The sequence below is a fragment of the Pezoporus occidentalis genome, unplaced genomic scaffold, assembly GCF_034315485.1.
Source record: "Pezoporus occidentalis ecotype Australia unplaced genomic scaffold, CSIRO_AGI_Poc_V1 ctg10, whole genome shotgun sequence".
In the NCBI taxonomy this organism is placed as follows: Eukaryota; Metazoa; Chordata; class Aves; order Psittaciformes; family Psittacidae; genus Pezoporus; species Pezoporus occidentalis.
The window spans coordinates 4002543-4028550 of NW_026912779.1; the positions used below are offsets into that span (position 1 = coordinate 4002543).

Consider the following 26008-nt stretch of genomic DNA (forward strand, 5'->3'; position numbering starts at 1 on the left):
AAACCCAAGCGTCAGGCACTTAGATGGCAGCTAAAAGCGCCACTCTCAGATAACTGAGTGACACCAGCTAATAATAGCCTATGCATTAGGAGAGCAGGAGCAGACATTTTGTGTAACCAAAGAGGAACCTGCGCCTGGGAACAGCCCGGGGTGGCCAATCTCAGCCCCACCAGCAGCAGACACGAGCCCACCCGGCCCCTTATGTGATTAGCGGCACTAATACCACCGGTGACCTCTCTTTCAAGCTCAGAGGCAGCAATAGTCCTGGCTTTTGTTAGCGGGAGAACAGAATGCCACCTTTTACAGCTCTGCAATCACTGCTGCTTCCCTTTTCATCTCCCAGAGGCTCTGCACCAGACCTTGCTCACCAGACCCTGCTCACCGGGGAGGCTGGTTAACCCTTGCCAGGCAGCCTGGCCGCAGTGGAGAAGGAGCATCTGCAGGGTCTTCATCTGCATTGAAAACACCAAATAAGCCCATTCTGGGTGTGCAAGAGGGTTTGGCTCTGCCAGATGTTGCCACAGGCATTAAGTACCTGATGGCTTCTCCGAGCCTCTCCAGTGCATCAGTTTGTTCAACCTTAAGAGCCATTTAGAAGACAAGGAGATCTTGTTTTCCAAAGCAGCTCTTCCCAAAGCTGCTGGGGCTCAGCAACTCTCCCAGCACAAACAGCAACGCCACATCTCACGGAAGGGATGCTCCCGACACATGGCACTGATGTGAATGTGTATTTGGGCTTGTGCGCAAGGGGATGGATGCTCAGAGGTGCTCACATCCCACTGCCCGTGGCTGGAGCAGGGCTTGCTCAGGACCTGGGGAAGACAAGCTGTCATCCACCTTGGGATTCCCAAGGGAGCAGGGCACTCGTCCCCCCCACGCTCATCCCACTCTCCTTCCTCCCAGCAAGGGCTATAAGGATCACAGGGAGCTCTCCCCCGCGGCATGCAAGGGTCTTGGATGCACAGCTGACTGCACGTGTCAGTTATGCTCCAAATGGGTTTTCACAGGTCAAGGTTCTGCAGGCAGCAAGAGCAAATGTTATTTTTAGACGGGATAAGGTCACGGTGCTTTTAGAGACAGTGAGGGCTACAATAAAACCTATTGATCAGCCTCTGGAACTCGTGCTCCGGAGAGACACCTAAATTGAAACAAAAATTGCCTGCCCGTTCTCTCTATAGACTCAGTGGGTAAAAGCTTGTTGGAGCCCGTCTCTTTCAGGAGGTAAAATAAGCAAGAAGAACATTGTACAGACCAGGGTTGTCCATTTAAGCAGGGGCACAGGGGGGGAAAGGGAAAGCGGGACTCAAAGGAGAGACCAGCAAGTACTTCTGCTGCGGTGGTAAGGCAGTAGCCTGGAGAGCAAAGGCATCCTTGCCATACCCATGACTCCCACCTCTGCAGCTTGCCCATGAAGGCATTAGGACAACCTTGATTTCTAAGAGGATTGATGTTTTACTTGCATCTTGGAGGCTAAGGAAAGCCTCTGAATGTATTCATCACTGGGGTCCCCCACCACACACGCATCTATTTGGCTGTTTGTGTTTTGGCAATGAAGATCACCCAGCTGATACATGGAGGCCCCAAGATGGCAAATAGACCAGTATTTCAGCCAGACAACTTATTAAACCGGATGGTCCACACACATCCAAGGTTTTCACAACAAACTGCAAGCATTCATCTGGGTCACGTACGAGCTTTAACCAAAAATACCGAAGTTGTGAACGATCACACCTTCAAGTTCAGCCACAGACCTGAAGCTTTAAGTCCACTACGAGCACATAAATACCTCTCCATCACAGAGCCACACAGAATCACACACTGGTTTGAGTAGGAAGGGACCTTAAAGATCATCCCATTCCAACCCTCTCCCACGGACAGGGACACCTTCCACCAGACCAGTCACAAGAAGCTCTTTATTGCATCGGAGACTTGTGACCACAGGGACAAGCATGGGACCATGAAGTATCCTCATTCATCATGTGCCCGCTCCCACAGCCTGGCTCCCAAACAAAACATGCCACAGTAAACACAATCCATACATCACACCCTGACACGAGTGACCCCATTAGCGAGCCGAGCCTGTCCAAGCCGGAGCACCCTACCATACATTAGCAATACAGCGACTGATGCATTTGTAGGATATTATAATAATAAGAGTAGTAATAAGAGTAGATTTAGACTACTGAGCTGTGAAATGCCAGTATGGGTGATGGGATATGTAGTTTACTTCCTACTCCAGACAATAACTACATGAGAGAAAAGACGTACTCAACTACTCAGGTAACAGCAGATCATGCAGGAATTAAAGCCCTCACAAGCTTGCTCACCATTCAACTGCTACATTAGGCTGTAGTTTAAGTTTTTGCTCAATAGATATGACAAGACACAGTATTATCTGTATGGTGACAGCACTACAGGGGAATGACAATAAAAACCATGCTTCAAAGCAGTGCAGTAACTGAGATTCAGGGAAGAAAAAAACAAAAAGACAGGCTGATGGCTCCAAAACAGATATTGCTGCTTGAAAAGCCAAGGTAATTATTCTTTTACTTAGGAAATCAGGCTTGGTTTTCATTTGGTTTCTTTATATCAAGGTCCTTGGGCTCCCATACCAGCACTTTTGACACTTTCATGATTTTCTTCCTAGTGCCTTGTGACTCTAGCACAAAATTTGAGGTGGAATTAATACAATGAGTAAGGACAAAGTAACTTGGGATTAAGGACACTGCCGCAGCCCCTCATCTTCTTAGATGACAAAATGAATGGAGCTTTAGTGGAATCTATGTCTGAGGAAAAATCAAAGCTAATTTTTGCTTATAATTACTGATACCGTAACAAGTATCCTTTCCAGAAAGCCTACTCTGTCACCCAGAAAGCAGATGCAAATATGGGTATAAATGCAGAGTGCAATGAAGCCTGTGGTAATGCTCACATTAACCGCCGTGCAGTCAGATTTTTACCCCATATATGTATATGGGTACACGCACCCGATGCTGACAGACATCACTTGCATCCGGGCTCGAGTCGATGCCTGCCACACAGAGGCTTTTCCTAGACTTCAGTGGCTGTTAGATGATGCTCTCCCTTAATCTGGACATAAATAACCATAACGGGTTGATCCCAGGCTCCTTTACGCTGCTGTGCCTACCAAGTGACTCCCCTGGCTGCAGGGAAGCTGCCAGAGATTTATGCCTGGGGTTACTCTGAGTAGGATCTGCCCCAGCAGATGCTTTCCTTCATGTCTACCCCTGTCCTTGGGTTTGGCGTGAGCACAGAAGCAGGGAGAGGACCACAAGCATCCTACTGCTGCTCAAGAGGGGCTTTTGTGACCTGTTGTTGGGCATGAAACCAAAAAGTTAAAGCAGAAAGTTGCAGATTTACTGCAAGATGCGTCTGACTGGGGGGGGGCTTCCAGTACAAGGAGGCTTCAGGACAGCACCTCCCCAAAACAGGGAGAGGGAACTCAACGCCATGCTCCCCCAAGCCACCTTTATCCCTCGCATAGGGAAAGCACAAGGTGTTGAAGGACCCAGCTCTCCCCACACCCAGGGAAGGGCAATGAACCCCCCAAACTTTTCCTTTTTGTCTTTCCCATTTGTTTTTGAATTAGCATTCAGAGTCTGACGCCACGACACGGGTAGCTAAAAATGTGTGCGCCGAGGATATGTCATCCATGAACAAAGTGGCTCGTGTTTGTTCTTTATTATTTAGGAAATGCACATTAATTACTGCAGATTTTCTCCTATACATCTACTGTATCTCGGACAGAATTGCTGAGAAGGTCTGCAGAATAAAAATGTATGGGGTAATTAAATGGATATTTATAATTAGAACTTAATAATTTGCATCAGGGACAAATGAGCTCTGATTTCAATCTGTAGTGCATTTAGATTAGCCTGAAGATAGTGTAATTTGATGTTTTATAGTCCTCCTCTCAGATTAGGAAACAATACAGTGTCTTTAAAGCAGCCGTGTTTGTGTCAGGAGTGTGTGAAGAAGAAGCCGCAATGAAAATGTTTGACAACGTGAAAGCAGCCATAAATTACACTACAACTGTGTAAAAGTCGTGATGAAACAAATAAAGGGCTGACCTATAACACATCCGACTCGGCGCCGCACCCGGACCGCTCATCCTGGAGCGCATCCCTACGCGCCCGGCTCCTTAGCACCAAGAGAACAGTGAATTATCACTAGTCAACAGCATTGATTTTCAGTCGACGTTTCAATCAGGTTGAAGTAGAAATACTCCACCGCTCCCCCGGCAGCCTCCTCGCCTGCTGCCTTTTTGGTGGCAGCTCCATTACAGCCCTATTGTTCCCACTGTACAATATTTATCACGGGCTCTCCAGACACAGGTACTTGACCTAAAGGTCACCCGCCTTGTCTCTTGGACATACAACCTACCTCCATCACCAACACTATTTACCCAAATGGGGGAGCCTGTTACCTCCCTGAAGGCATCCAGGGTGAATGTCCCCCAAAGCCAACCACATGTCCCCAAACCAAGTGCTTCCACAGGGCGAGGTGAAGGAGCCAAAGAAGTGAGGTGGACCCCGCACAGAGAAAAACGTCTGGAGATGCAACCATGCCCTTTGCTTCCCTTCCCAGCTTTCCCCCATTCACCAGCACAGAGGAAGGGCAGTGCGGCAGGGATGGCACCAGGCTCCCATCTCCACTCTGCTCACCCAGCCAGTGCTGTGCTCTAAACCAGTAGTTCCCTACCTCACCCTGGTACTGCGAGGGTGTACTCATTAACATCTCCGAGGCACTCACACAATGGATGCTGTAGAGGTAAACACCTCGATCAGCAGGTAACAGGGATTAATCCTGTGCAGGCATTACACAGGGGAGCTGCGCACATGCGTAGGCAACTGCCTGGGAAAAGATACAGGGTGCCAAGTCACTGGGAAGGTCCCAGTCAAACCATTGCAGGTCCCAATCACAGCACTGAACATCCCAACCAAACCACTGAGGATCCCAATCACAGCACTGAAGATCCCAATCAAACCATTAAAGATCCCAATCACAGCACTGAAGATCCCAATCAAACCACTGAAGATCCCAATCAAACCACTGAAGGCTCCTTACAACCCAAACTATTCCATGATTCTATGATACCAGTTATGGTTTGACACATAATGCAAGTGGTGCAAGGGAAGAACCAGCTTGAGGAAGGAGACTTCCAGACCCAGAGCCCTGGCACCCAACACATCCATATCCCACAGCCTCTTCCCAGCCTTTGTGCTGTTCTCCCACAGAGCAGAGCTGTGCTGCACATCATCAGCTCCTGGTAAAAATGGGAAGGGGAGGAAACAAAAACATGAGGGAACAGGAGGAGCCCCCTTAAAAACAAGGGCTCACAACCCTGATGCCCCACACGGAGCAAGGTGGCCAGGCAAAGATTTCACCAGCAAAAGTTAAGCAGGGATAACAATAAGACAGAGCCACACGCATCAAGCAAACCACCTAATTCCCTGCAAGGCATGATGCTGGGAACCCAAGGGAAGGCACAGGATGGGCAGGTGACCTGCTCCTCCCTACCCTCTGCGCCTCTGATAATGCCACCCCTTTGCAGCAGGAAAAGCCTGTGTTTTCCCAACTGTGCCCTTTCTGTGCCTTTAGAAACCCACGTGGTGCCAGCAGGATGGAAAACAAGGAGCCGAGATCTTCCTTTGAGGAGTTTCTTGTTTGACCAGAGCGCACGTTATTCAAATCAGCTCGAGTGAAACGCAGTTAAGCTGCTGTTTGTTCCAGCACGATGAGACTGGCCTGTTAAAAAGCAAAGATGTCAGGATGTTACAGGCTCAGCCTCCTGCCAAGACTGGTAAGTAGCTGCACAACTGTCAGAAACAGCACAATCAGGAACTGGATAAAACCCCAAAACAACCCTGGATCCAGAGTGTGGCTGGGGCCACCTACACCCCAGCCATGTTCCCTTGGGAAGCTCCCACTCTAGGTAGCGTCTGCCCCAGCCCCTTTCCTACACGCCTGCCAAATCCACCTCTTGCAAAGCAAGTAATGTGAAGAATAAGCCAGAATAACCCAGTCAAGAGCTCAGATTTGCCTTTATTCTTGCCACCTTGATGTTGCAAGGAAGCACCTCGATGCCACGCATTGTGATGGCTGAAGTGCGGCCACCTTCGCCCCAAACACAGCTCTGCATTAGGGCACCAATCTGACTTTTGTCTCCTAAAGTTACTTCAATAGGTAGGAGCCACCATGGGGAAGGTGCTGTGGCTCCCAAGCTCGCGTTTGCCCTCCCCGCATTGCTTTGTACCCCCGGATTTAACTCCTGCTAGCTCGGAACACCCGCACTCCCCTCCTGCTCTCCCATCACACACTCTCAGGGTTTAATTTGCCTCCCAGAACACCAACCAACCCCCCCCCTCTCTTTTTTTCTGTCCTGGGCCCTCAGGTTACTGGCACGGCGACAACTCCTTTTTCCCAACAGCGAGCCAGGAAAGATGATAGAACCTGCGTGCGTGGCCAAGGGACTGGTCTCAACTGGTTCAGAGGGAGAAAACGGAGCCGTGTCTTTCTCCCCGCCACAACCCCCTCCCCGTTTCTTGCCTTTAGCCAAAAGACCTGGGAGCATTTGATGTACAGTCAGCAGGTATTAAAAAGGAGAGGGAAATGATTGAAAAGGCTGGCGGGCTCCGGGGCTGTGACACTCTCATCAAACTCTGGACTTCAGCCAAGTTCATCTGTTAATGGAGAGCCACAGCCAGGGCCTCCCCCCACCGTCACCCCCCTTCCCTTTCTCTCTGCTCCCTCCTCTACCTCTTCCTCCCTCCTACAAAAAAAAAAAACTAGACATCGATTATGTCTGTGCTTTTCCCTTTCTATTCAAGATAAACAAAGTGCTCCAAGTTCAGGGCACACCCTGAGACCCTTGACAAAGCAATCTATCATCCTGTCTGCTAAACCAGTCTGGCCACACCACGGCGGAGGAGACTAATGCTTCCAGTGTACAATTTTCTCTTTGTGCTGCTGCCCTATTACTGGTAACCTCTTTTCTTCCCTACCTTCCCAGGAGCAGATGTGCTTGACCACTTTGCCTAAGCCCCTCCTGGCAAAGGCATTTCATGCTGAAAGCAACCTCAAGGATTAAAAAAGAGCCGAGCCCCCGCCTGCCCCCTCCTCCTCTCCCCGACTCCTGTCTCCATCCCCACGTCCACCAAAGAAACCCAGCACAGAGCCTGGTTTTCCCTTCCCCACTGAAGACTTCGTCTTCTTCTTAAGGAGGGAGTTGGGGTTTAAATCACATCCACTAATTCATTCTGACTTGCAATTAAATGCAAATACACTTTTATAGCCAGCATGGAGTGTATTAATTTTAACAGCAAATGACAAAATAAGAATACAGTCCCTCCAATACCAATAATGAATCGCACTATAAATCATGTGAGTGGTCACATTCATTAAAGCTTGTGAGACTGCGGGTGCAATGTGCCACCAGCACCACCTCACCCCAATCTCACTGCATCACCCAAGACCCCAGTGTGGGGGCACAGCCTGAACACCCCAATGGCACAGGGAACACCCCATGAGCGCTGGGGATCTAAATCCACTCCCTGTCCTTCATGTCAGGGACACTGATGCCCTCCTCAATGTGGGATTCACAGCCCAGTATTGAGGTTGGGTCTCGCCATGGGACCAAGCCATTTAGGTCAAGGGAAAGGCCAGGCTGAGTGCTCTAAAAACCAGGGCATTACAGAGATTAACAAGGAACCACAAATCACCGTTTAAGGTGCACATCCTAATGCTCCGGGCTGCAGACAGCTCTTACCCCTTCTTTCCCCGGGTCTACACAGCGCTCCATTTGCTCACTGCCAGCACTGAGATCCTCTCTGCACGCAGTTTATTAACCAACATGGGGGAAAGTGAGGTTTTTCTGGCTCCTTTGTTTTGTTAGGACAGCTGTGTGCCATTCCCACCCCCTCCCACCCATCCCCTCCTAAAGAAATAATTAAATCCAATTAGGACCAGAAAGTAATTTACATTTTGGTTCTGTGTAAGATAGTGGGGGGAGGGAAAAAAAAAAACAACACAACACACCAAAATCCCATAAAAACACATTGCAGTGAAATTTCATTCCTTTGCTACTTATTTGTCTGCTCTTGAAGACACTTTCCCTTCTCTAAAGGTCTCTAAATGCTGGGTTTATATCTCGGCGCGAGGACCCAAAGGGAAGAGGAGGAAGGTGGAAGCGAGCAAAGTTGCTCCCATTCCCTGCTCTGTGAACACGACAGTTGTGCTGGAGCAGCCCATCCTGCTCCTGCTTCTCCCCTCGCCGTGCCGGGGGCTCCTCCGCCGCGGTTTACTGATTTACAGAACCTTGGTATGTGAATGGCAAAAATTCCTTGGCATAAGTATATGTTTGCTGATCACATTTCAGATCATGTGTTGTTCATTATTATGACTTGCTCAGAAACAGTTTGCTACAGTTATGTGGGTTTGCCTTGGATATATTCCCCCCCCCCTCTTTTTAGTACATTGGAAACAGTACCGGGAAAGAGGGGTGGGGGAAGAAGAAATGAGAGAATGTTTTTGGGTCTATACGTTAACCTCAAAAGGGTATTTAAAAACATTACAGAAAGGAATACACAGTATTCCAGGGCTGAGAAAGGAAATGAGATTAACAAATCATTTCTTACAAGACCCAATGTAACGTTGAATTGCGAAGCGGAATATTTTCCTCTGGATGCGCATGGAATTTTGTGCGGATTCGGTATTTATACACTTCTGAACCGTCTAAAAATACACCCGGCCAAACCGATGCGTTGGGTTTAATCTGGTGCATTATTTAAGCAGCTCGAATAGAAAAGGTCTTTTTGCCAGGCAAGGCACCCGAACGAGTGCTATCTGTAGCACAGGGCAGTCAGTCCAGGACACATTTAGTTCTAAAAATACCACCCCTTGCTTTGTGCAGAGAACTTCCCCCCCTCCCCAACCCCAAGTCCACATTCTGGCAATTAGAAAAGCAAATACAGCATCGCTCAAGAGAAAATAAACAAGGTTTTCAACCAACTCCAGTGCTTCCCTTTCACCTGTGTTGTAAAACTCTGATTAATTACAAAGAGTTTACTCGAACTCCAGCCATTCACCCTCATTCTTTGCTCATGGGATATGGTACAAGCGGGTTTGCCTTCCCCGTGCAGGTAACCCGCACGCCCTCCTCTCCACACACGGCACAAAAACACAAGCATTTACCTTTTTTTGGTCATTTTCATATAGTAAATTATCCATTAGATTTCATCATATCTTACTCAAGCAATTACATCAAGAAAATGATAGCGCGTGTGGAATCAATTATGCATGCACTTGGCCAGGGACCAAAGGCTATGAAGTCGGAGAGGGCAGAATCGTTCGACACACACAAATAAAAAGCCCCTGGATCTCGCAGATGGACCCCATCAGTTCATCTTACTGCCGAAAAAGTTCATGCACTTAATAATTTATTTGTGTTCTGGATACTGTTTCCCAGCTGAATATTAACAACTTTGAACTGAACCATGCTTTTAGCGTGGTATGGGTGGAAGTCATGGAAGGGCAGCAGTAGGTCTCCTCAGAGGTTAAAATTATACTTCTGTTCCTTCCAGAATGGCCATTTTTTTTCCCCTCTTCTGTTTATTTTCTTTCATTAAGCAGTCCCTTTAATCAGGGTATCCGTTTCACCCTCCCGATTCATCTTCTTACGCCATGATAAACTCTCAAACCAAAGTTGAGCATCAATAACCAAAGACACACAACTGAATGGATGGAGCGAAGGCAACAAGAGCCGCCGTGCCGCCGGCACGAGGGCCAGCCAACGGGGAACCCAAGGGCAACACCAATCCATGCAGGAAGGGTGGCGGATGGCCTCCGGCGGTGGCCAGGCACGGGTGCCCGGGCAGGTTATGGGAGCCGGGCATGCTTCCAGCCAGGCTGCTCCCAGTTTCCCCTCCCAGCTCACAACAAGGGTTGGACAATTAACGCCTTGCCCGGGCAGGCAGGAGAGAAAGACCCTTCCTTGCGATGAGGCAACTGGAAGAGGAGCAGCGCCGACAACGCAACTTGCGCCTGTGAGCAGGGTGCTCCCTCCCCAAACACAAATACAAACACCACCAGCAGCTTTGCACACATGTGCAGCACAGGATCAGGCCTGGCACACGCGTCTTCAAGGCCAGCCATGCAAAGAAAGGTCCAAGCATTGCTGTCTCCTGCCCTGCCATCACCTCTCCCTTCTGCCCAGGCAACCCTGGATAATGGAATTCTTTCCTAGCTTATACATATAGATTATTTTTTTTAAAGGAATGTCTCCCCCAAATGGGAACAATTTCCGTCTACACTTCCAACCAAGTGTACTTAACATTAAAAGAGAACTGATAGAACATATTTAATTACTCAAGGTTAGACTCCTAATTCCTCAATTCACTAAAGGAAACTTGGCAAGAAGATGCATCATTTTGCTGCTTTCTACTGGAGCATCTGAGGGAGAAGAGCCACTGAGGCAGCTAATACACAAAACATGATCAAAAGTGATTAACAACAGCTTCATATGCAAATTGCATTAATGAAGGAGTGCAAAGTCATCATGTAAATTAAATATGTCAAATCTCTTGGTGAACTTTCAATCTTGAGAAGAAAAAACACCGCTTTAATTTTTTTACATCATCAATTTTCCAAGATGGAAAATCTAAGAATCTTGGTGCTATAAAACAATTTTCACCTTTTTTTTCTCCTTCAGCAGCCTGACAGGCTGGCCTGATGTGTGCCGAATGCACATGTTAATAGGCCAATCAAAAATGCAAAACAATTCGCAATTACTGCAAGGACCTAATGGTCATTAGAATTTACAACTAGGTAATGAACTAAAGTCTGCCCACACCATGCATATTCATAAAGCAATTTAGCCTTTGAAGATTAAAGAAGTGCTTAAAATTCAAATGAGCTTTAGCAAATTATCAGTAAGATTCATCCAAAAAAGCAAAAGGGTTTTTCTTCCTGTGATTTCCTTATTTTTTTAATGCAAAATTGTTATATCTTCCAGACGGAGCTTCAACTAAACACAGGGCTCCGAGTCAAGCCAAAGGGGCTGGAGACAAACAGAGGCAGAAAACATTGTTATGGACTTTGTTCCGAAAACTAAGCCCTTAAGAGCCAAACCTATCTCTAAACATGGTAATTTATCAAAAGCAGCACAGACTTGCTCATAGGCAGTATTGTGTGCTGCTCTCCGAGAGCAGATTAACAAGATTCCAGCCACCCTCCAAAAAAGCCTTTTTCCCCTCAAGTCACATCTCCCGTGTAAACAGCAAATGTATTATAAAAACATTATTTCCATCCAAGTGAAGCAGCATTAATTTTGGGAGCCTCGGCGCATTTAAAGAGCAGGGATGAAAAGCTCTCCGCACCGGAGCGTGCCTCCGAGAAAGTCGCTTTGCTCCCAGGGAGCGAAGCCGATGCCGGCAGAGAGGGAAGAGTTTGCTGGGGACTGCTGAGAGCCGGGAACGCTCAAATTTGGCTCCGCTCGCCCTATCCCAGCCCGATCCCAATGGCATCTCCTAACCTCAGCATCGGGAAGAGGCTGGGGGGGAAGGCAGCACTTTGAATGCCCAGACGATTTCTGTTCCCACCTTTCCCAGCCCCATGGCTAATCTCACCTGTATTCATGGGAAGTAAAACAGAGCATGCCCGGGGCCGTGCTACTGCTTCTGTAACGTTTATTACATCTGTAATCAACATCTGTATCGACCACAAGCCCCTCATTTTAAGCCATTCCCCCCAACACCAACATGAGTTCAGGGAGGGCCGGAATGGGATGTGACAGCATAAATCACAACTCAGATCGCAACCAAAAGTTTAGGAGCCACCGCCGAGCTGCCTAAGGCCACATCTCCCAAACCACCTCCAAGCCATCTCCCCCATTAGGAGACTGTTTCCTCCCCCTCCAACCCCCTCTTTTGCCGCTTCGGATGCTAAAACCCCACCACCGGGCTCAGAGTGGTCCTTAAAATAAAGCAATTAACTCATTTCCAGGCCCCAGCGAGCGATCGTGACAGCCTCCCCAAGGCAGAAAGTGGGAGCCGTGGTCCCTGACCCCCGGCCAACACAAAAGAGGCAGCCCCAGCACAATGCCTGCTGTCAGCAACTGAATTATTTTTATACAGGAATTTTTATCTCTATGGTACAAACAAGTACGTGTCTGTGCTGACTTGTTAAGCAATCCACTTGTATGTAGAATAAGGTTTCTTTTCCCCCCGCTACCAGTCACACAGCTCCTAAGATCAGAAGAAATACGTACTCTTTGAAGCTCCTCAAATGTTTTAGTTAAAAGGACAGCAGTTGTTTTCAAAGATCCAAGAGTATCTTTATCAGGATTTAATTTTTCCTTATTGATTTTCTTTCTAACGTAACACAAATTTAACACAGGACAGTTTATAGTTTATTACAAAATAATACAGCCTCTAAATGATCTTTTGGGAGGTAATACTCTCTTTTCCCCCAATGCATCCCGCTGTGCTTTACCTCCTCAAAGAGAACAAGGCTCTCCTGGCTCCCCAACTACTGCTTCCCTCTGCACAACCACTGTTCCCTAAACATGAAAATCAGCGTTGATACTAGAGAGAATCCAGGGAAAAGCCGGAAAAGCCCCTGGCCACCCTCACACAGGGAATGCTCCATGCGCTCGCAATGCCCTGGCTCAAGCACGACACATCCCCTCACTCCATAGAGGATAAACTCAGTGGCTAAAAGGCGACGAAGCCCAGATGATGCACACACTGTCCGAAAACACCCAGCTGTGATGCTGCAGGAAAGTAACGCCGGGTGACAAATTAATTGCTGTGAATTTGAGGGGAGGGCGAAGGGAACATCTTTATTTCTGCATTTTATATTTGGCTGCCTGCTAAATCAATTAGGCAAAAAAGCAATGAATGCAAAATTACAACTCCTCGCTTCCCAAGGAGCGAGGAACTGTCGTGCGTGTTTATTCTAAAGGGTAATGGTTGTAGTAATAGTAATAATAACAATAATAATAATATCCACAACAAAAACAGCACTGAAGGCAAGGCCTTTGTTGTTCAGCTGTAATTCCATTGTTTATTTAGGCAGAGGTTTTTCTATCTGAAGCTAAGATCAAATTGGAGGTGCAATTGCTCAGCACTTACGCAAAGCAAAGGGAGGATGGAAGCACAAAGTCCTCGGGTTTGACTGACCGGAGCTTCCCAGATCTCCCTCATTCCCATGCAGATGCAGACCTCAACGCCTACCTGGAAGGGCAGAGTTGAAGCAGGGCTTCTCCTCACCAGCTATTTCACAGGGATAACAATCCTTATTTCCTTGATGGCAATGCTGAGATGGGGATTTTGCTCCTTACTCCAGTCTTGGTGTTTCAGCTATTCAACGCGAAACACAAAACATCTCGAGCTGAGCTCTGTACCCATCAAACAGGGGCAAATAGTGGGGGTTTTGGAACAGCAACCTCTGCAGGTAAGAAGTTCCAGCTGGATTCAGGCAAGAGGTCTCTGGGGGGAGCGGGGAGCAGGAGCACTTTGGTGCTCTGTCTGCAAACCCCGAATTGAGCAGCTTTGGGTTTGGCAGCCGATTCGTTTCAAGTGTTTTGTCTCAGGAAACGTATGTATTTTTCTTTGTGCATTCTGTGGATTTACTACAACCGCTCCTGACAGCTGTTGATTCAGTTAAATGAGCACATTATTAAAAACCCTCCAACACAGCCACGCTGAGAAACAGACACCTTGGGATAAGGAGCGGAAGAGCAGAATACAGAAGAAGATGCAAATGGAATGGGAAGAGGATGCGCAGAGCATGGGCTGTGCCTGCAGATGGGGGGCAAAGGGGGCTCCAGCCCCTGTTCGTGGTGACCCCTGGTTTAGACCCAGATACTAAAATAGAGTAAAAAGCAGAGCAAATGATCCCGAGTATAAAAAATAAATGTTTGCTTGGAAAATACTTGGAAAACACTTGGGAAATACTTGGAAAAATCACATCCCCACCAGGCCGGCACTAATGGGCTTCAAATAAATCTGCGCTATGCCCCATACTTTGTTTTGTTCCCTTACTTAGGAGCCAGATTTGCAGAGGAAGAACACCTATCCGTGAGGAGGAGGGAAAGAAGTGGATGTTTTCATTTTGCTTCAGATCAAAGGCAAACAAGAACGCAAACTGTGGCATATTGAGTGTTTTTTTCCAGTGCTGTCACTCACGCGAGGCTATCGAAGTTTTATACAATTCCCCAGCCCCGCTGCATATTAAGCTGGCTGTGTACAGCTTCATTACAGCGTGGTGGTGAGGAAACATTAATATTCCTGTGTTGCATCTGACAGGACATTTACATGCGCCCATCTGAGCTCACACCTGAGAGCTGCTCCAAGGTACAGTAGCTGTGCTCCGATTGTAAAGGCAAATGAAGAACACAAATTCCCTGCTGGGATCGGGGCTGACCTCACCACACCCCGCACCGCAAACCTTTCCCTTGCCAACCCGAGGCAATGCCACCTCCGAATGAAGAATGAGCCGGGGAGCAGCCACCGAGTTACCAGCCCTCATGGAAGATGCTCCCCTGCAATCTCTTAGAGATGCAGAGCGAATGCAGCTGGCCAATAAAGGTTGGGAAACAAACTCGCTGAACCCCGCGCGGGATGCGTCGCATACTAAACCTGATTAGGAGGATGGGGATGATGTCTATGGGCTTCAAAATGGGTTTGGCATTAACACAGGAGGGTTTGAATAATGGCAGTGCTTGGTCTGAACATCCACCAGGGTCTGCAGTCGCTGGTCCAGCTCCTGCAAGCGTTGACGCGCACCAAGTGCTGTTCGGTCCATGTCCAGTGGGACAAAGCACAGGATGGGGCCCTAAAGAGCAAAGTGTTTCATGGAAGTTCATTATATGGAAAACAGCTCATCCCAACCACTCGGGTGGTTTGTGGGGACATTAATGTGCCTGTTGTGTTTAAAGGTATGTAATAAAACACAGCACTCCATGTACCGGGATCAGTCACCCAGACCCCAAACCTGCTCTGCCGGATGCGACCATGAGGCAGGCTGGAGGTACTGCATTTGTACAGAGTAAGGTGAAATATGTTCATTATCCCAGGGAGGGGGAAAACCAACCAACCAATGGTTAATTTTAGGGCCATGCTACCAGTAGGAATACATATATATGTCTTAATGCACTAAAATATATGATCTCGGTGTATTTTATGAACTTGTGCAATATCCCAAAGCTGACATAAAACAGAGCCCTCCTGGATGGAAGCTGCATTCAGGCTGAGAAGGCAAACCCCCCTCAACTCACAACACCCCTAGCAGCATCACGACCCAACCAAAATCCCAACAAGCAGAAAGGTAACGAGAGATCCCCAGTGACAGCTTAAAAAAGAAGCCTAAAAAAGCCCAGCAGCAACGTGCCAGGCCATGTCCAGCCTGATGCTAAATGCCTTTTATTGCACAAAGCTGGTCCTATTGCATGCAAAAACAGACGAAAGCTTGAAGGGAATTTTGTCCCCAAAAATGCCCACAATGAGGATGCATGCAGGCAAACAACTGGAGGCTGAACTCCTGTTGTCCGATGCTGCCTCACAAGCCTCTTTATTATTTGGATGCAGTAAGAAAGAGCTCGTGGGCTGAGGGCTGCATATACAAGACAGGGTGATGCTAATAGGCCTCCTCCTCTTTAAAAGAGGCATTACCAAATGATGGAACTGTTTAGGGAAGACTTTACTTCTCCCACCGGACTAATTAGAAGGTGCTTAATTTACTCCCTGCCTCAGTTTCCATCACCCAGCCTCGGTTGTGAGGACTTGCTACACAGAGCCTTATGTCTCTTTGCAAAGCTTTCAGCACGTGATGCTAACGTGCCCCTTTGGAGATCGATACGAAGCTTAACGCGTGCCGGGACAACCACAAGCAGTTGGGATGCAGCGATGCTTCTGCCCATGGTGAGCTCCACAATTAAAACATCCCGTACAATAGGAGAAAGAATGCAAAGCAGATTGCTCATCCCCTAAACCATAAGATCTGATTTGTTGAAGGAACAGAGTAAAGCAGGAATATTCAAGGCACCGCAATGCTTGGATGCTCCCTGAGAGCAGAGGAAAACTTTCTACCCTGGTTCTGTGCTTCGAGTGAACTCGTGTTTGTGTTTCCAATAAAGAGGCATTTTCGCACTGACTGGCTGCAGCAGCAGGGAATAGGAAAGCTAACACAATCTTTACCTCGCACAGAGGATGGTACTGGTGTCACGTGCTTGCTCCTCCAAAAAATGCTATTTATAAAAGGCAAAGAGACTCCACTGGCTTCTCCCTGTGTCCCCACACGAGCAGCATTGGAGCAACTTTGGGATCCCCGACATCTCTCCCACTTTTCCCCTCCCCGAGAAGTGAATTTCACCGCGGCGCAGGCCACCGCCTTTAATTAAGCTTTCAAAAGTCTTCTGACAATGCCAACAATTGCAAGACACTTCGAGAGCTCAATCATGCAATCATCGTGACACTTCTATTTACAATTTGTCTTAGAAAGAGCCGCTCTGACATTGTACTGCGACAAAACAGCCGAGCTGCCGGTTCACAACCTTTCCCTGCCTTATTTACAAATACACGGGGCTCCCAATCTCAGCACCCACACTGTTCCTCTCGCCTGCGAGTGTTTTACCCAGCCTGTGCTCTCTGCTCCTTTGTATGGGGAAAGCAGGCAGGATTTGACTCCAAAATATTGCCATATTCCTCTTTTCCCCCTCCTTATTTTAAGCTTTCATCTTATTGTCCAGACGCAGCGCTAACTCTTCAATAGACACCAACAATTTGTCGTCCCCGCAACAAAACCAAATGATAAGGAATCGCAATTTACAACCACCAGAATCCTAACGGCGACTGCTAACAGCCCAAGACAAATTCAGCTCAGAGACATTACCTCCTGAGAACTGCAATAATCAAACCAATGCCCGAAATCCAGTGCAAAATCACATCCACCCTGCCCTGGCTACCGCAGGCAGAGGGTGTTCTGACACTGTTTTCCCACGTATTCTATTTGAATGCCACAAGCAGCTGGAGAATAAAGGATTCAAGCAGTAAAAATGACCTCCTCCTCCTCCCCTCTTTGTACAGTAAATACGGCATCCGCGGATGCACACTCGGCGTTACGAAGGGGAATACGCAGCAGTGCTCCAAAGTGTTCCTCCAACTGCATCCAAGAAGCATTTCAGCCCCTTCCTCGCCCAAAACAAAACCCCCACAAACCTTTCATTAATTCCCTCGGATTTCTGCGTTCAACAAACTGCTAAAGCCTGCCACCGGGCACACGATAAATAATTCTCCAGCCCTTTCAATAAGCGAGCAGCAATTTTACACGCGCTGATCTCCAGATACTTCACTTTGTATTTCCCCCTCCTGTAAAATACGAGAGCGGGTAACTCAAGCCCTGCCGCTGCACTCACTGCAAATCACGGGCTGCCGGTATCTGGTGGTGAGGCTTTGACATACATATTGATGAAAGCTGCCTCGTTGGACCCACACCACATCTCCTATTAATTTCCAGTTCAATTTATGACATTTCAGCTCTCGCGCTGGATCAGCATCACTCAAGGTTTTACAGCGACGCAGGCTGACACCCACATGGAAGAGGCAGGGACGCGTTCCTGCGCCGATGATCTGCCAGCTACTGCACAGGTTGCACACACACATGCACACACACACACATGGAAGCTCTTTGGCTCATCCCAGTCTCTGGAAAACTGTGGGGATAAAGAGCAGCCCACCGCTGGTTTAAACAGACAGCGTTTCTGCCTCCTTCCTTGTGTTTAGGTGAGCTGATCCTTAAGCACTGCTTGTATTTAATGGTGTTTTAGTGAGACACACCAACTTACTGACGACACAGCTGTACCCACAGCACCTCTGTGTCCAGGGCTAACCCACAGCACTTCTTTCAGCCTAACAACTGATTTGAGGGTGTTTTTACAATGCATATTTTCAGGTCTCTTATGAGAAAGAATCAGGTCCCTCAAGTCCTGTGTATTTTCCTATAGGCAGCCTCTGTCCTTTATGGTTTTTAATTACTCCTATCTATCTTTTTGCACTTTGCATTCTTGCACAGAAATCGGGTATAAAAGACCAAAGCTGGAAGCCCCTGAAGTTCACTGCAGGGGCCTTCCAGAAACCTGAACTCCACAGCTCCAATCCCGGACCCTCACTGGGAATATTACTGCCAGACCCCCCAGCTCCCAGCTACAGGCAATGGGTCACTCCAGCCACCACCATGCTTCTCGGTGAGCTCAACTCATCCAAGTGAAAGGGGATATGAAAACACGAAGGAGAGGGACAATGCAATCCCACATAACTCCTAGTGTTCCTTCCCACTACATGTCCCACCACCGGGAACAACCAGGGGACCTCAGTGCCCATCAGCTCGATTCCAAGAGGGGTGATGCCAAAGACCTGCACTCTTGGACATCCCATCCATAGGCACACTGGGCACCACCACATAGAAAACTCAGGGTGGGAGATGCCTGGACAACACAGCTCCATCTCTGCTCACAACAGCACTCGTGGTTTGCACCGCAGACCTTCCTGCACATCACCTGCAGAGCAAAGCCCATCCCCACGTGCAAGAGCGAGCAGGATGAGGCCGCTGCGCACCTCTCCATACCCACTGCTCACCGAACCATTGAAGTCCGTTAAAACCACAGCCTCTTCTGAACTAACAGCACCACGACATCAAACCCTTCTCCCTTCACATCACCAAAGGGCGATTTGACCAAGCCTCGTGTGCCAAGCACCACCAGAGCAACAGAGCTTCCCATCCCTGCGGGACCACGGGAGGAGAGTGTGCTTCATTCCTGCTTGACAGACACTGTGTTTTGTCTGCTCAGCAGAGCGGCGCCGTGCGTAAATACAGCGTTACATCACGCTGCTGCTCCTCCATATTTGGTGATTTAGGATGGCTCCAGAGCTCGGAAGACTACAAATCCCTTCCGCCAGGACCCCGCTTCATTAATCATGCCCTGCACCTCGGCTCTCGCTTTCCGTCGGATCTGGCTGGGATGGGCAATAGGAGGGATTCTTGGGGAGGATTTTTTTAAGTCTCATTCAAAATGTGGCTCAGCAGTAGCTGAGCTCCTGGCTCCTCTTAAACAAGTACTCAAAGCAGTACCTATCACCCTGCAGATCTAGTATATACTCATTCTCATGCCATATGCGTGTGCGCGCACATGGCTTTGCATATATACATGTGCATATACACGGATGTATATTTGCTGCCACCACAAAGCCTCCGGAGTTGCATCGCTCCCAACACGATTTGATGCCCAGTTCGGAAGCCAGAGAGGCTGCGGGAGCATCGCACTGAAACCTCCCCTTGCCTACTGCCCAATTATGGTTTAACTCTGTGGCCAAAGCAAGCCCAAGACAAGCTCCAGCACACCACGTGATGATGATGTACCGTGCCTCTGACAACCCTCAGCGGTCCTGTGGGCTCCCCAAAGGCCGTGCCACATCCCAGACCTCACTGGGAAGGGGAGTCTGGGACTGGATGGGGCGTTTGCTGGTGTGGATACGCTGCGGTCTCGCCTCTTTCACCCGGTAGCAGTGGCGCGGTCTGAAGTGATTCGCAACGCTCGCTGCGAACGGGCAGGACTGTTGTTTACTAGCAGGGTTCTCAAAGCAGAGCGTGTCCTGTTACACTGCCAGGGCTCTGGGGTTTTCTTTCACGTAGAACACTCTGGGTTTTCCTAACCTCCCATGTGAAAATACCTGCGCGGCGAAACGGCTCTGGGGTTTAAAGGAAAGGACTCAAAATCACGCTAAGAAATGCAATTATTTCCCCTTATTTTTTGTTGCTGTTGTTATTTTTTAAATCACATTTCGCACCGTTCTGTTGCACAAACCAGAGCGGTGCCTCGGACACTTGTACGGCTGACATGTGGTTGTGTAAACCGCAAACAAAATCAAGATACATCTGTCAAAACCACATCAGAGGCAAGGGAGAGCACGGCGAAGCATTTATCATCAGGCTGAGGAGGCAGGCTGCAGAGAGCAGCCTTTCCTGTCAAACCAACCTTTTGAAATATCCAACATGCCCTTAAACTTTCCGAATGAGCACGTCTGTGCGCTTCAGCAACTGCCCTCTCTACTCTGGCCTGGCCAGTCGAAAATGGCATCTTAAAGTCAAGGTCGGTGGTGTCACTTTGCCATGGGGCTGTGTTTAATTACAGTCCATACGCTGCTGACAGCCAATATGGAACCAAAGGCTGGCTGATGCGCGGTTAACTCTTTCAACCCCTGCCTTTGCCAAAGGCTCGGAAGCTCCTCGCTGGACGGCACAGCCGGCTCCGAAACCTCCTCCCCGGCAGGCGAGGCACCGGGAGACGGTGACTACGATACAGGCACATCGCGAGAGCAGCCTCAAACAAAGCCACTAGAACCACCGGCTGGCACGGCACGTGCCTGTTGCTCCTGCCTCTGCGCAGGCACTAGGGAATACCGGCTCCCCGCTAACCCAAAGGCAGGGTGTATTGAACACGCCGAGCAGAACAGAGAGACAAGACACCGGCAGTTTTACAACTGCGAACAACGCTTACGTTGGCAACTGAAACGGAAACGAACTCGCAAACGCTTCTCCTTGCTTTAATTTACCTGCTATATGTTCCTGTTTAGGGCAAATTCCTCTAGATGACGTTGATAAACAATCGTCATCCTCTGGCGTAACCTGGATGCCAACCTCCACGGGATTGGATGCTTTTTTCAGCTCACTTGGTGAGGGTGAAGGTGGCTTATCCACAGCCTTCTCTAAGCAGAGACTGCCATTGCATTGTTTCCGTTTGTGCTCAATAAAAACAAGAATGTCCCCCAACGGAAAGTTCATCTGACACTGGCCACAAGTGAGGAGGTCGTGGTCCCCTTCCGGAGCTCCCAATGTGCCATGTTCAGGTTCGTCATCAGTGAGAATGGCTTCAAGAGGTTCGGCTGCAGTTTGAGAAACAAAAGGAGAATCATTAGAGCTCTCGAGGGAAAAAGGCACCGAGCCCCTTCCTTCTCCAGGAATATTACACCCTGCTCACCACCTCCATCCCCCAGCTAAACCCATGCAGCACAGCTCTTAGCACGGCAGCGGGGAGGTGGGTTCAGCGGATACAGGGAAGGGGTTTTGCAGCTGTAGCAGACACAACTCGGGGAGCCAGCACTGCCTCTGCCTCTGCACGAGGACAAACGTGGCTCTATCGAACGACTCGGTGCCCAGATTAGACGAAGAGGCTGCAAGAATACACTGCAAAACTCTCGTGGTGCTACGAGGAGACACAGCCACGGCGCTTTATTGCTGGGTGTATTATGTATGTATATGAATTCCATGCTCAAAGCAGTGCACGCGCTCTCACGGGTGTGTGTTTTCCACCAGCCTAGACCCACTTTGCAAAACCCAGCAGCCTGACCTACGCGGGTGCAGACAAAAGGTGTTCTAACGTACAGAGACCACACGCTCCCAACGCAGGCCGTGCACGCAGCACGTGTGTTGGTGTGTGTGAGAGAAAGGAGAGGGAGAGCCACGCGCCGGCACCAACACGCAGGGAACACGCAGCCCTCGTAACGCACGTGCCTACGTTATACGTAGGTATTGGTGCCGCCATCCCTCCAACAGCCCCTCTGCAGCTTCCAAATGTAAGATCCCAAAAGCCAGGGGTTATTTATGGGGGGGGGGGGGATGAGTAGGGAAGGGATGAGACAAATAAATACAGAATAGATGGATGGCAGAAACCAGAGTGATAAACAGCAACTGCAGCAGAAGCGCCTGCGGGGCAGGGGGAGGCACCTCGCACTCCTCAGCTGCTCCCCAAATGAATACCAAATTCACCACCAAATCCACCTAAAGCTATTGTCAAGGTGGGATATTTTTTAGTGCTTAAGAAGGCAATTTGTAGTTCTTTGCCTTTTTTTCATGCTGAAATAAAGCAATGCTTAAATTCTCTCAGCACCGGTGGCCCTCAGCATCTAAACACGAGCGTGGCCAAGCGCCTGCCTCATTTCCTCGCAGCAGGGAGAAGGCCCTTCTCTAAACTCGAAATACCTTCGCCTAATGTTGTCAAAGTTGACAGCTTTCCTGAATGAGCTCCAAAAAGCTTCGTTACAAAGCTGTTTGTGCTCACGGGATCGGCAGTGGATGCTCTAACGAGGCAGACGCGGCTCTATTCTGTTGGGTTATTAATTTTGGGAGGTTCAGTTTGCAGAGAAACACCTTGGAAATCAGAGCGCAGTCTCCATCCCTATTGCTTTCCATGATGGAAAAAATCCCAGGTAGCAGGAGCGTGCTGGTGTTGCTCTCTCTGTGCAATACAACACGTTAACAGCAGCGAGCAGAGGGAGAGGGGACTACAAATCCAACCCACCTCAAAACAGTGCCAGGTAACGGCGAGTGAGCCGGAATACACCTCCTAAACAGTTAACCAGCCTGACCTTCTTTAGCTGGCTGCCAATCTCCCATTTAATGAACTTAAAGCCACAGAGAATCAAAAAATAGATTTTAATTTGACTGCGCGATATTGGAACTGATTTTGATAAAGTGCAAAAAATCCACTGAACTCAGGTTAAATTTATTCCAACCCTTCCTCGGCTCAATATTGAGGAGGAAGATCTGGAGTAGCTCCCAGTTGTGCCGTGTAAAATAATACTGAAAGAGCACGCTACCTCGCCGTACCTCAGCCCCAAGTAGGACACGGGGATCCGAGCCCATCATTCCTCGCCTCTGGTACTACTTCTAATTTAACGTAAGGTCAGCCACAGGAATATGAAGGTTACACTCGTATTAATAAAAACAATGTCTCCATCGCCGGGGTTGGGTTTTCTTCTCAAAACTCAGCAGAGCGACAAAGGGAAGAGCCACACGGTTCAGGAAGCCGGGAGCGGAGCAGGGTGCTCCTTGCGGGATCGCCGGGCACGGCGTTTTTCCCTCCTTGCGTTCGGAGCGAGGGAGGGGAAAACCATTGCAAAGGACTCAATTCCAGCCGTGGCTCGCTGCACGCCGGCAGACAAAAGGTATTTTGCACTAGGCAACTTCCAGCTCCACCAACTCTCCGCAGCACAAGGAATAACCCGGATTCCCCTTACCACTGGCTTAGCGAGGAGCTCTGCATAATCATGACTCAATTATAATGTTTTCCCGCGGCCTGATTTCTTCCTGACGCTGTCAGTATTATTTAGCAGGGGAAGGTAACCCGCTGCTTCGACACCAGGCAGTTAAAAGTAAGAGCTAAAACCAAAACAGGACTTTTGCTTAAAAGTCTGCACCGACGGCGGGGCTGATTTACAATCAGAACCAGGAAACTGGAGCGGTAATCCCGAGGTCGCTGATTACACCTCCACATTTCACCTAATTAATTTTATAGGAGGCAAAGTTCTTGGAAATAACAAGACGATCAAATGTACAGATATAAAAGCTGTAACCTCAACGTTTTCTCCGCTCTTAAAGTAAATTATTGCTAATTAACAAGAATTATATATACTAATGTCTGGGAAAAAGACGGCTGGCACCGTGCTAAACACTTGGCTCCTGATGCAAACCCACCCCACCCCCACCCCCCACCCAAAAAAAAATGATGTTTTTATTATTATTGCTACTTTTATAACAAAATATAACATTTGGAACGCCGGGATACAATTCACCTGAGTCTGTCTGAATTTTGGGGCGATCGCAATTCCCTGCTTGGGTCCCTAATCATCCGTCTCTATTTTTCATGCAAAATGCCCTGTTTTCTTCCCCACCAACGTGTCTTTTCAGCTTCTTCTTCCTCAGTCACCAAAACAACCGTTTCTCTGGCAAAAGCGGGATGGATTTGGGAGTGTCGGGAGAAAGGAGGTACAAGGGGGGATGGAGGAAAGGGAGGGGGAATACCACGGTACCATGCGGGGAAATGCCCCGGCAGCGTGGATGCGCTGCCGGGGCATTTCCCCGCATGGTACCGTGGGAAGGATGGAAAGAAGCTGTTTAATCCCAAGTTTGTGTCCTGGCATCGTGCTATCCAAGGAAAAACAGGGGCTTGGGGGTACAATAGGAACCACCAACACGTTACGGAGCGGGGATGAAGACCCGAAGAAGGGGACCAGAAGCATCACCGGAGCAAGCAAACTCGGCGCAAAATTAAGAACAAAGAAGAAGAAGAAGGGAGGAAGGAATAGAAAGAGGGGAAGAAGAAGAAGGAGGAGAGGAGGAGGAGGGGGTTCTTGCCGGCCGGGAGGCAACGGAGGAACCGGCCAGGTTCAAGTTCGCGAGGCTGCCCGGTTGTTTGATCTCGCTGTGCCTCCTAGCGACAGAAACGGGCACGCAGGCGGCCCCGGCACCGCATCCCCCCGGCTCTCCGCTCCCCCAGCCCGGCCTCCCCTTTCCCTTCCCTCCACACACAAACCCCCCCTACCTCCATATCCCGGCCCACATTCCCCCCCCCCCCTTTTCCCTTTCCCTTCCCTATCCCTGGAGCGCTTCTCGCCGCCCCCCCTCATCCCCATCCCCGCCGCCGCTCCCACCCCACACGTGCGGTAACTCCGCGCCGGCCCGCGGGTGTCTCGGCGCAAGAGAACCGCGGGGATCCCGCATGTTCCCGATGCGAGTCGGAGCCCACGTCCCCCCATTCCCCTCATCCCCCTTGTGATCCCCTTTTCACACACCCCCTTCCACGCTGGTTGCGGGAAAAAGACACCCCCCCCACCACCACCCCGACCCCACTTTGGGATGCGGGGGGTCGCACCCCCAAAACCGTGCCGGGGGTGATGAAACCGCGACGCAGCGCTGGGCCATGCAAAAGGACTCAAAACCCCGAGAAGTGGCGGGGAAAGAAGGATAAAACAACGGGGGGGCGAAGGAACGAGCCCCGCGATCCATCCTCCCCCCGCCGGGTGTGGGGAAACCTTGGGGCAAGGGGTCGGTGTGGCCCCAGCTGCAAACGGGTGGGTGGGAAGGGGGGACAGGGACACATCGCAAAGTTTATGGGGTGTTTTTCCTTCGCGAAGAGAAGCGGGAGCCGGGCAGCGCCGGCAGGAAGAAATCGCCCTGGGTTTTTTCTGCCATCCCTGGGAGGGAACAAAACCCGCCGGGAGTAATGGGGGAAAAGAGAAAAGAAAGAGGAAAACACAAGAGGAGAAGGGGGGGGGGGGGAAGCAGCGAGAAGCATGCAGCGATTCCCGCTTCCCCCCCCAGGCTCATCCCGAGGAAAAGGGGAATTCTCTTTTCCTCCTTCCCTTCCCACCCCCCCCTCGCCCCAAACCTTTCCAGCTCGAGTTGCCTTTTGTTGTGCAAAGAGCGCTCCCGCTTATCTCGCATCTCGCCCTGGTGTGTGTGGCGGCGGCGGGAGGAAGGCAGGGAGGGAAAGGAGGGAGGGAGCGGAGCCGCAAGAGTTTTTTGTGTTGCGAACGGTGCGGACGGAGCTCGGGGTTTTCTTTGGGGGGGGGGGGGGATTTCCACCCCCCCCCTCTCCCGGAGAGAGCGGGTTCGGGTCGGGGGTTGAACGGCGGCGGCGAGGAAGGGCCGTTGGTTGGGGTTGAGGGGATGAGGATGAGGATGAGTGCGTGTGTGCTGAGCCCGGGCTCGCTCTCGCCTGTGTTTGTTGGCAGGAGGCTCCCCGCACACGCGGTGCTTGTAAACATTCAGACACGAGATTTTTCCCAATCAAAATCCACTTCCACTTCTTTTTTTTTTTTTTTTTTTCGCCTTTTTGAAAATCTTCCAAAAAATAGTAAGCGAAGAAGCGGGAGAACGCGAAGCGAGGGCGAGCAGGGAATCCCTCCATCCCTCTTCCCGGCGCTGCACGGCTCCCGGCTCCTCTGGTCTCCGGTGCTTCTCCCCCCCCCCCGCCACCTCCACTCCTCCAACCCCAACCCCAGCCCGAAGCGGGGCGAGGTCGGGGCGCGGAGCCCCGCACGGACGGGCAGCGCGGAGACAAAAGGGGGGAGAGAACGGCTCGACCCGGCTGCGGCTCGGCTGCGGGGCGGGCGAGGGGACGGGGTGAGCGGGCGGGAGCGGCGCGGGGCTCCGG

The 26008-nt window shown here is 49.8% G+C and overlaps 1 protein-coding gene across 13 annotated transcripts in view; it reads right to left on the reverse strand.

Moving 5' to 3' along the window:
* Positions 1-26008, reverse strand: part of BCL11A (BCL11 transcription factor A) — a 153333-nt gene that overhangs the window by 50778 nt on the left and 76547 nt on the right. For 8 of the 13 annotated variants that reach the window (XM_062609722.1, XM_062609705.1, XM_062609730.1 and 5 more), the window contains one exon: positions 20628-20957. In XM_062609722.1, the coding sequence (XP_062465706.1) occupies positions 20628-20957 (330 nt within the window). Of the gene's footprint in view, positions 1-20627; positions 20958-25240; positions 25796-26008 lie in introns of those variants that run through there. The other 5 variants (XM_062609645.1, XM_062609619.1, XM_062609713.1 and 2 more) reach the window with 4 other exon arrangements.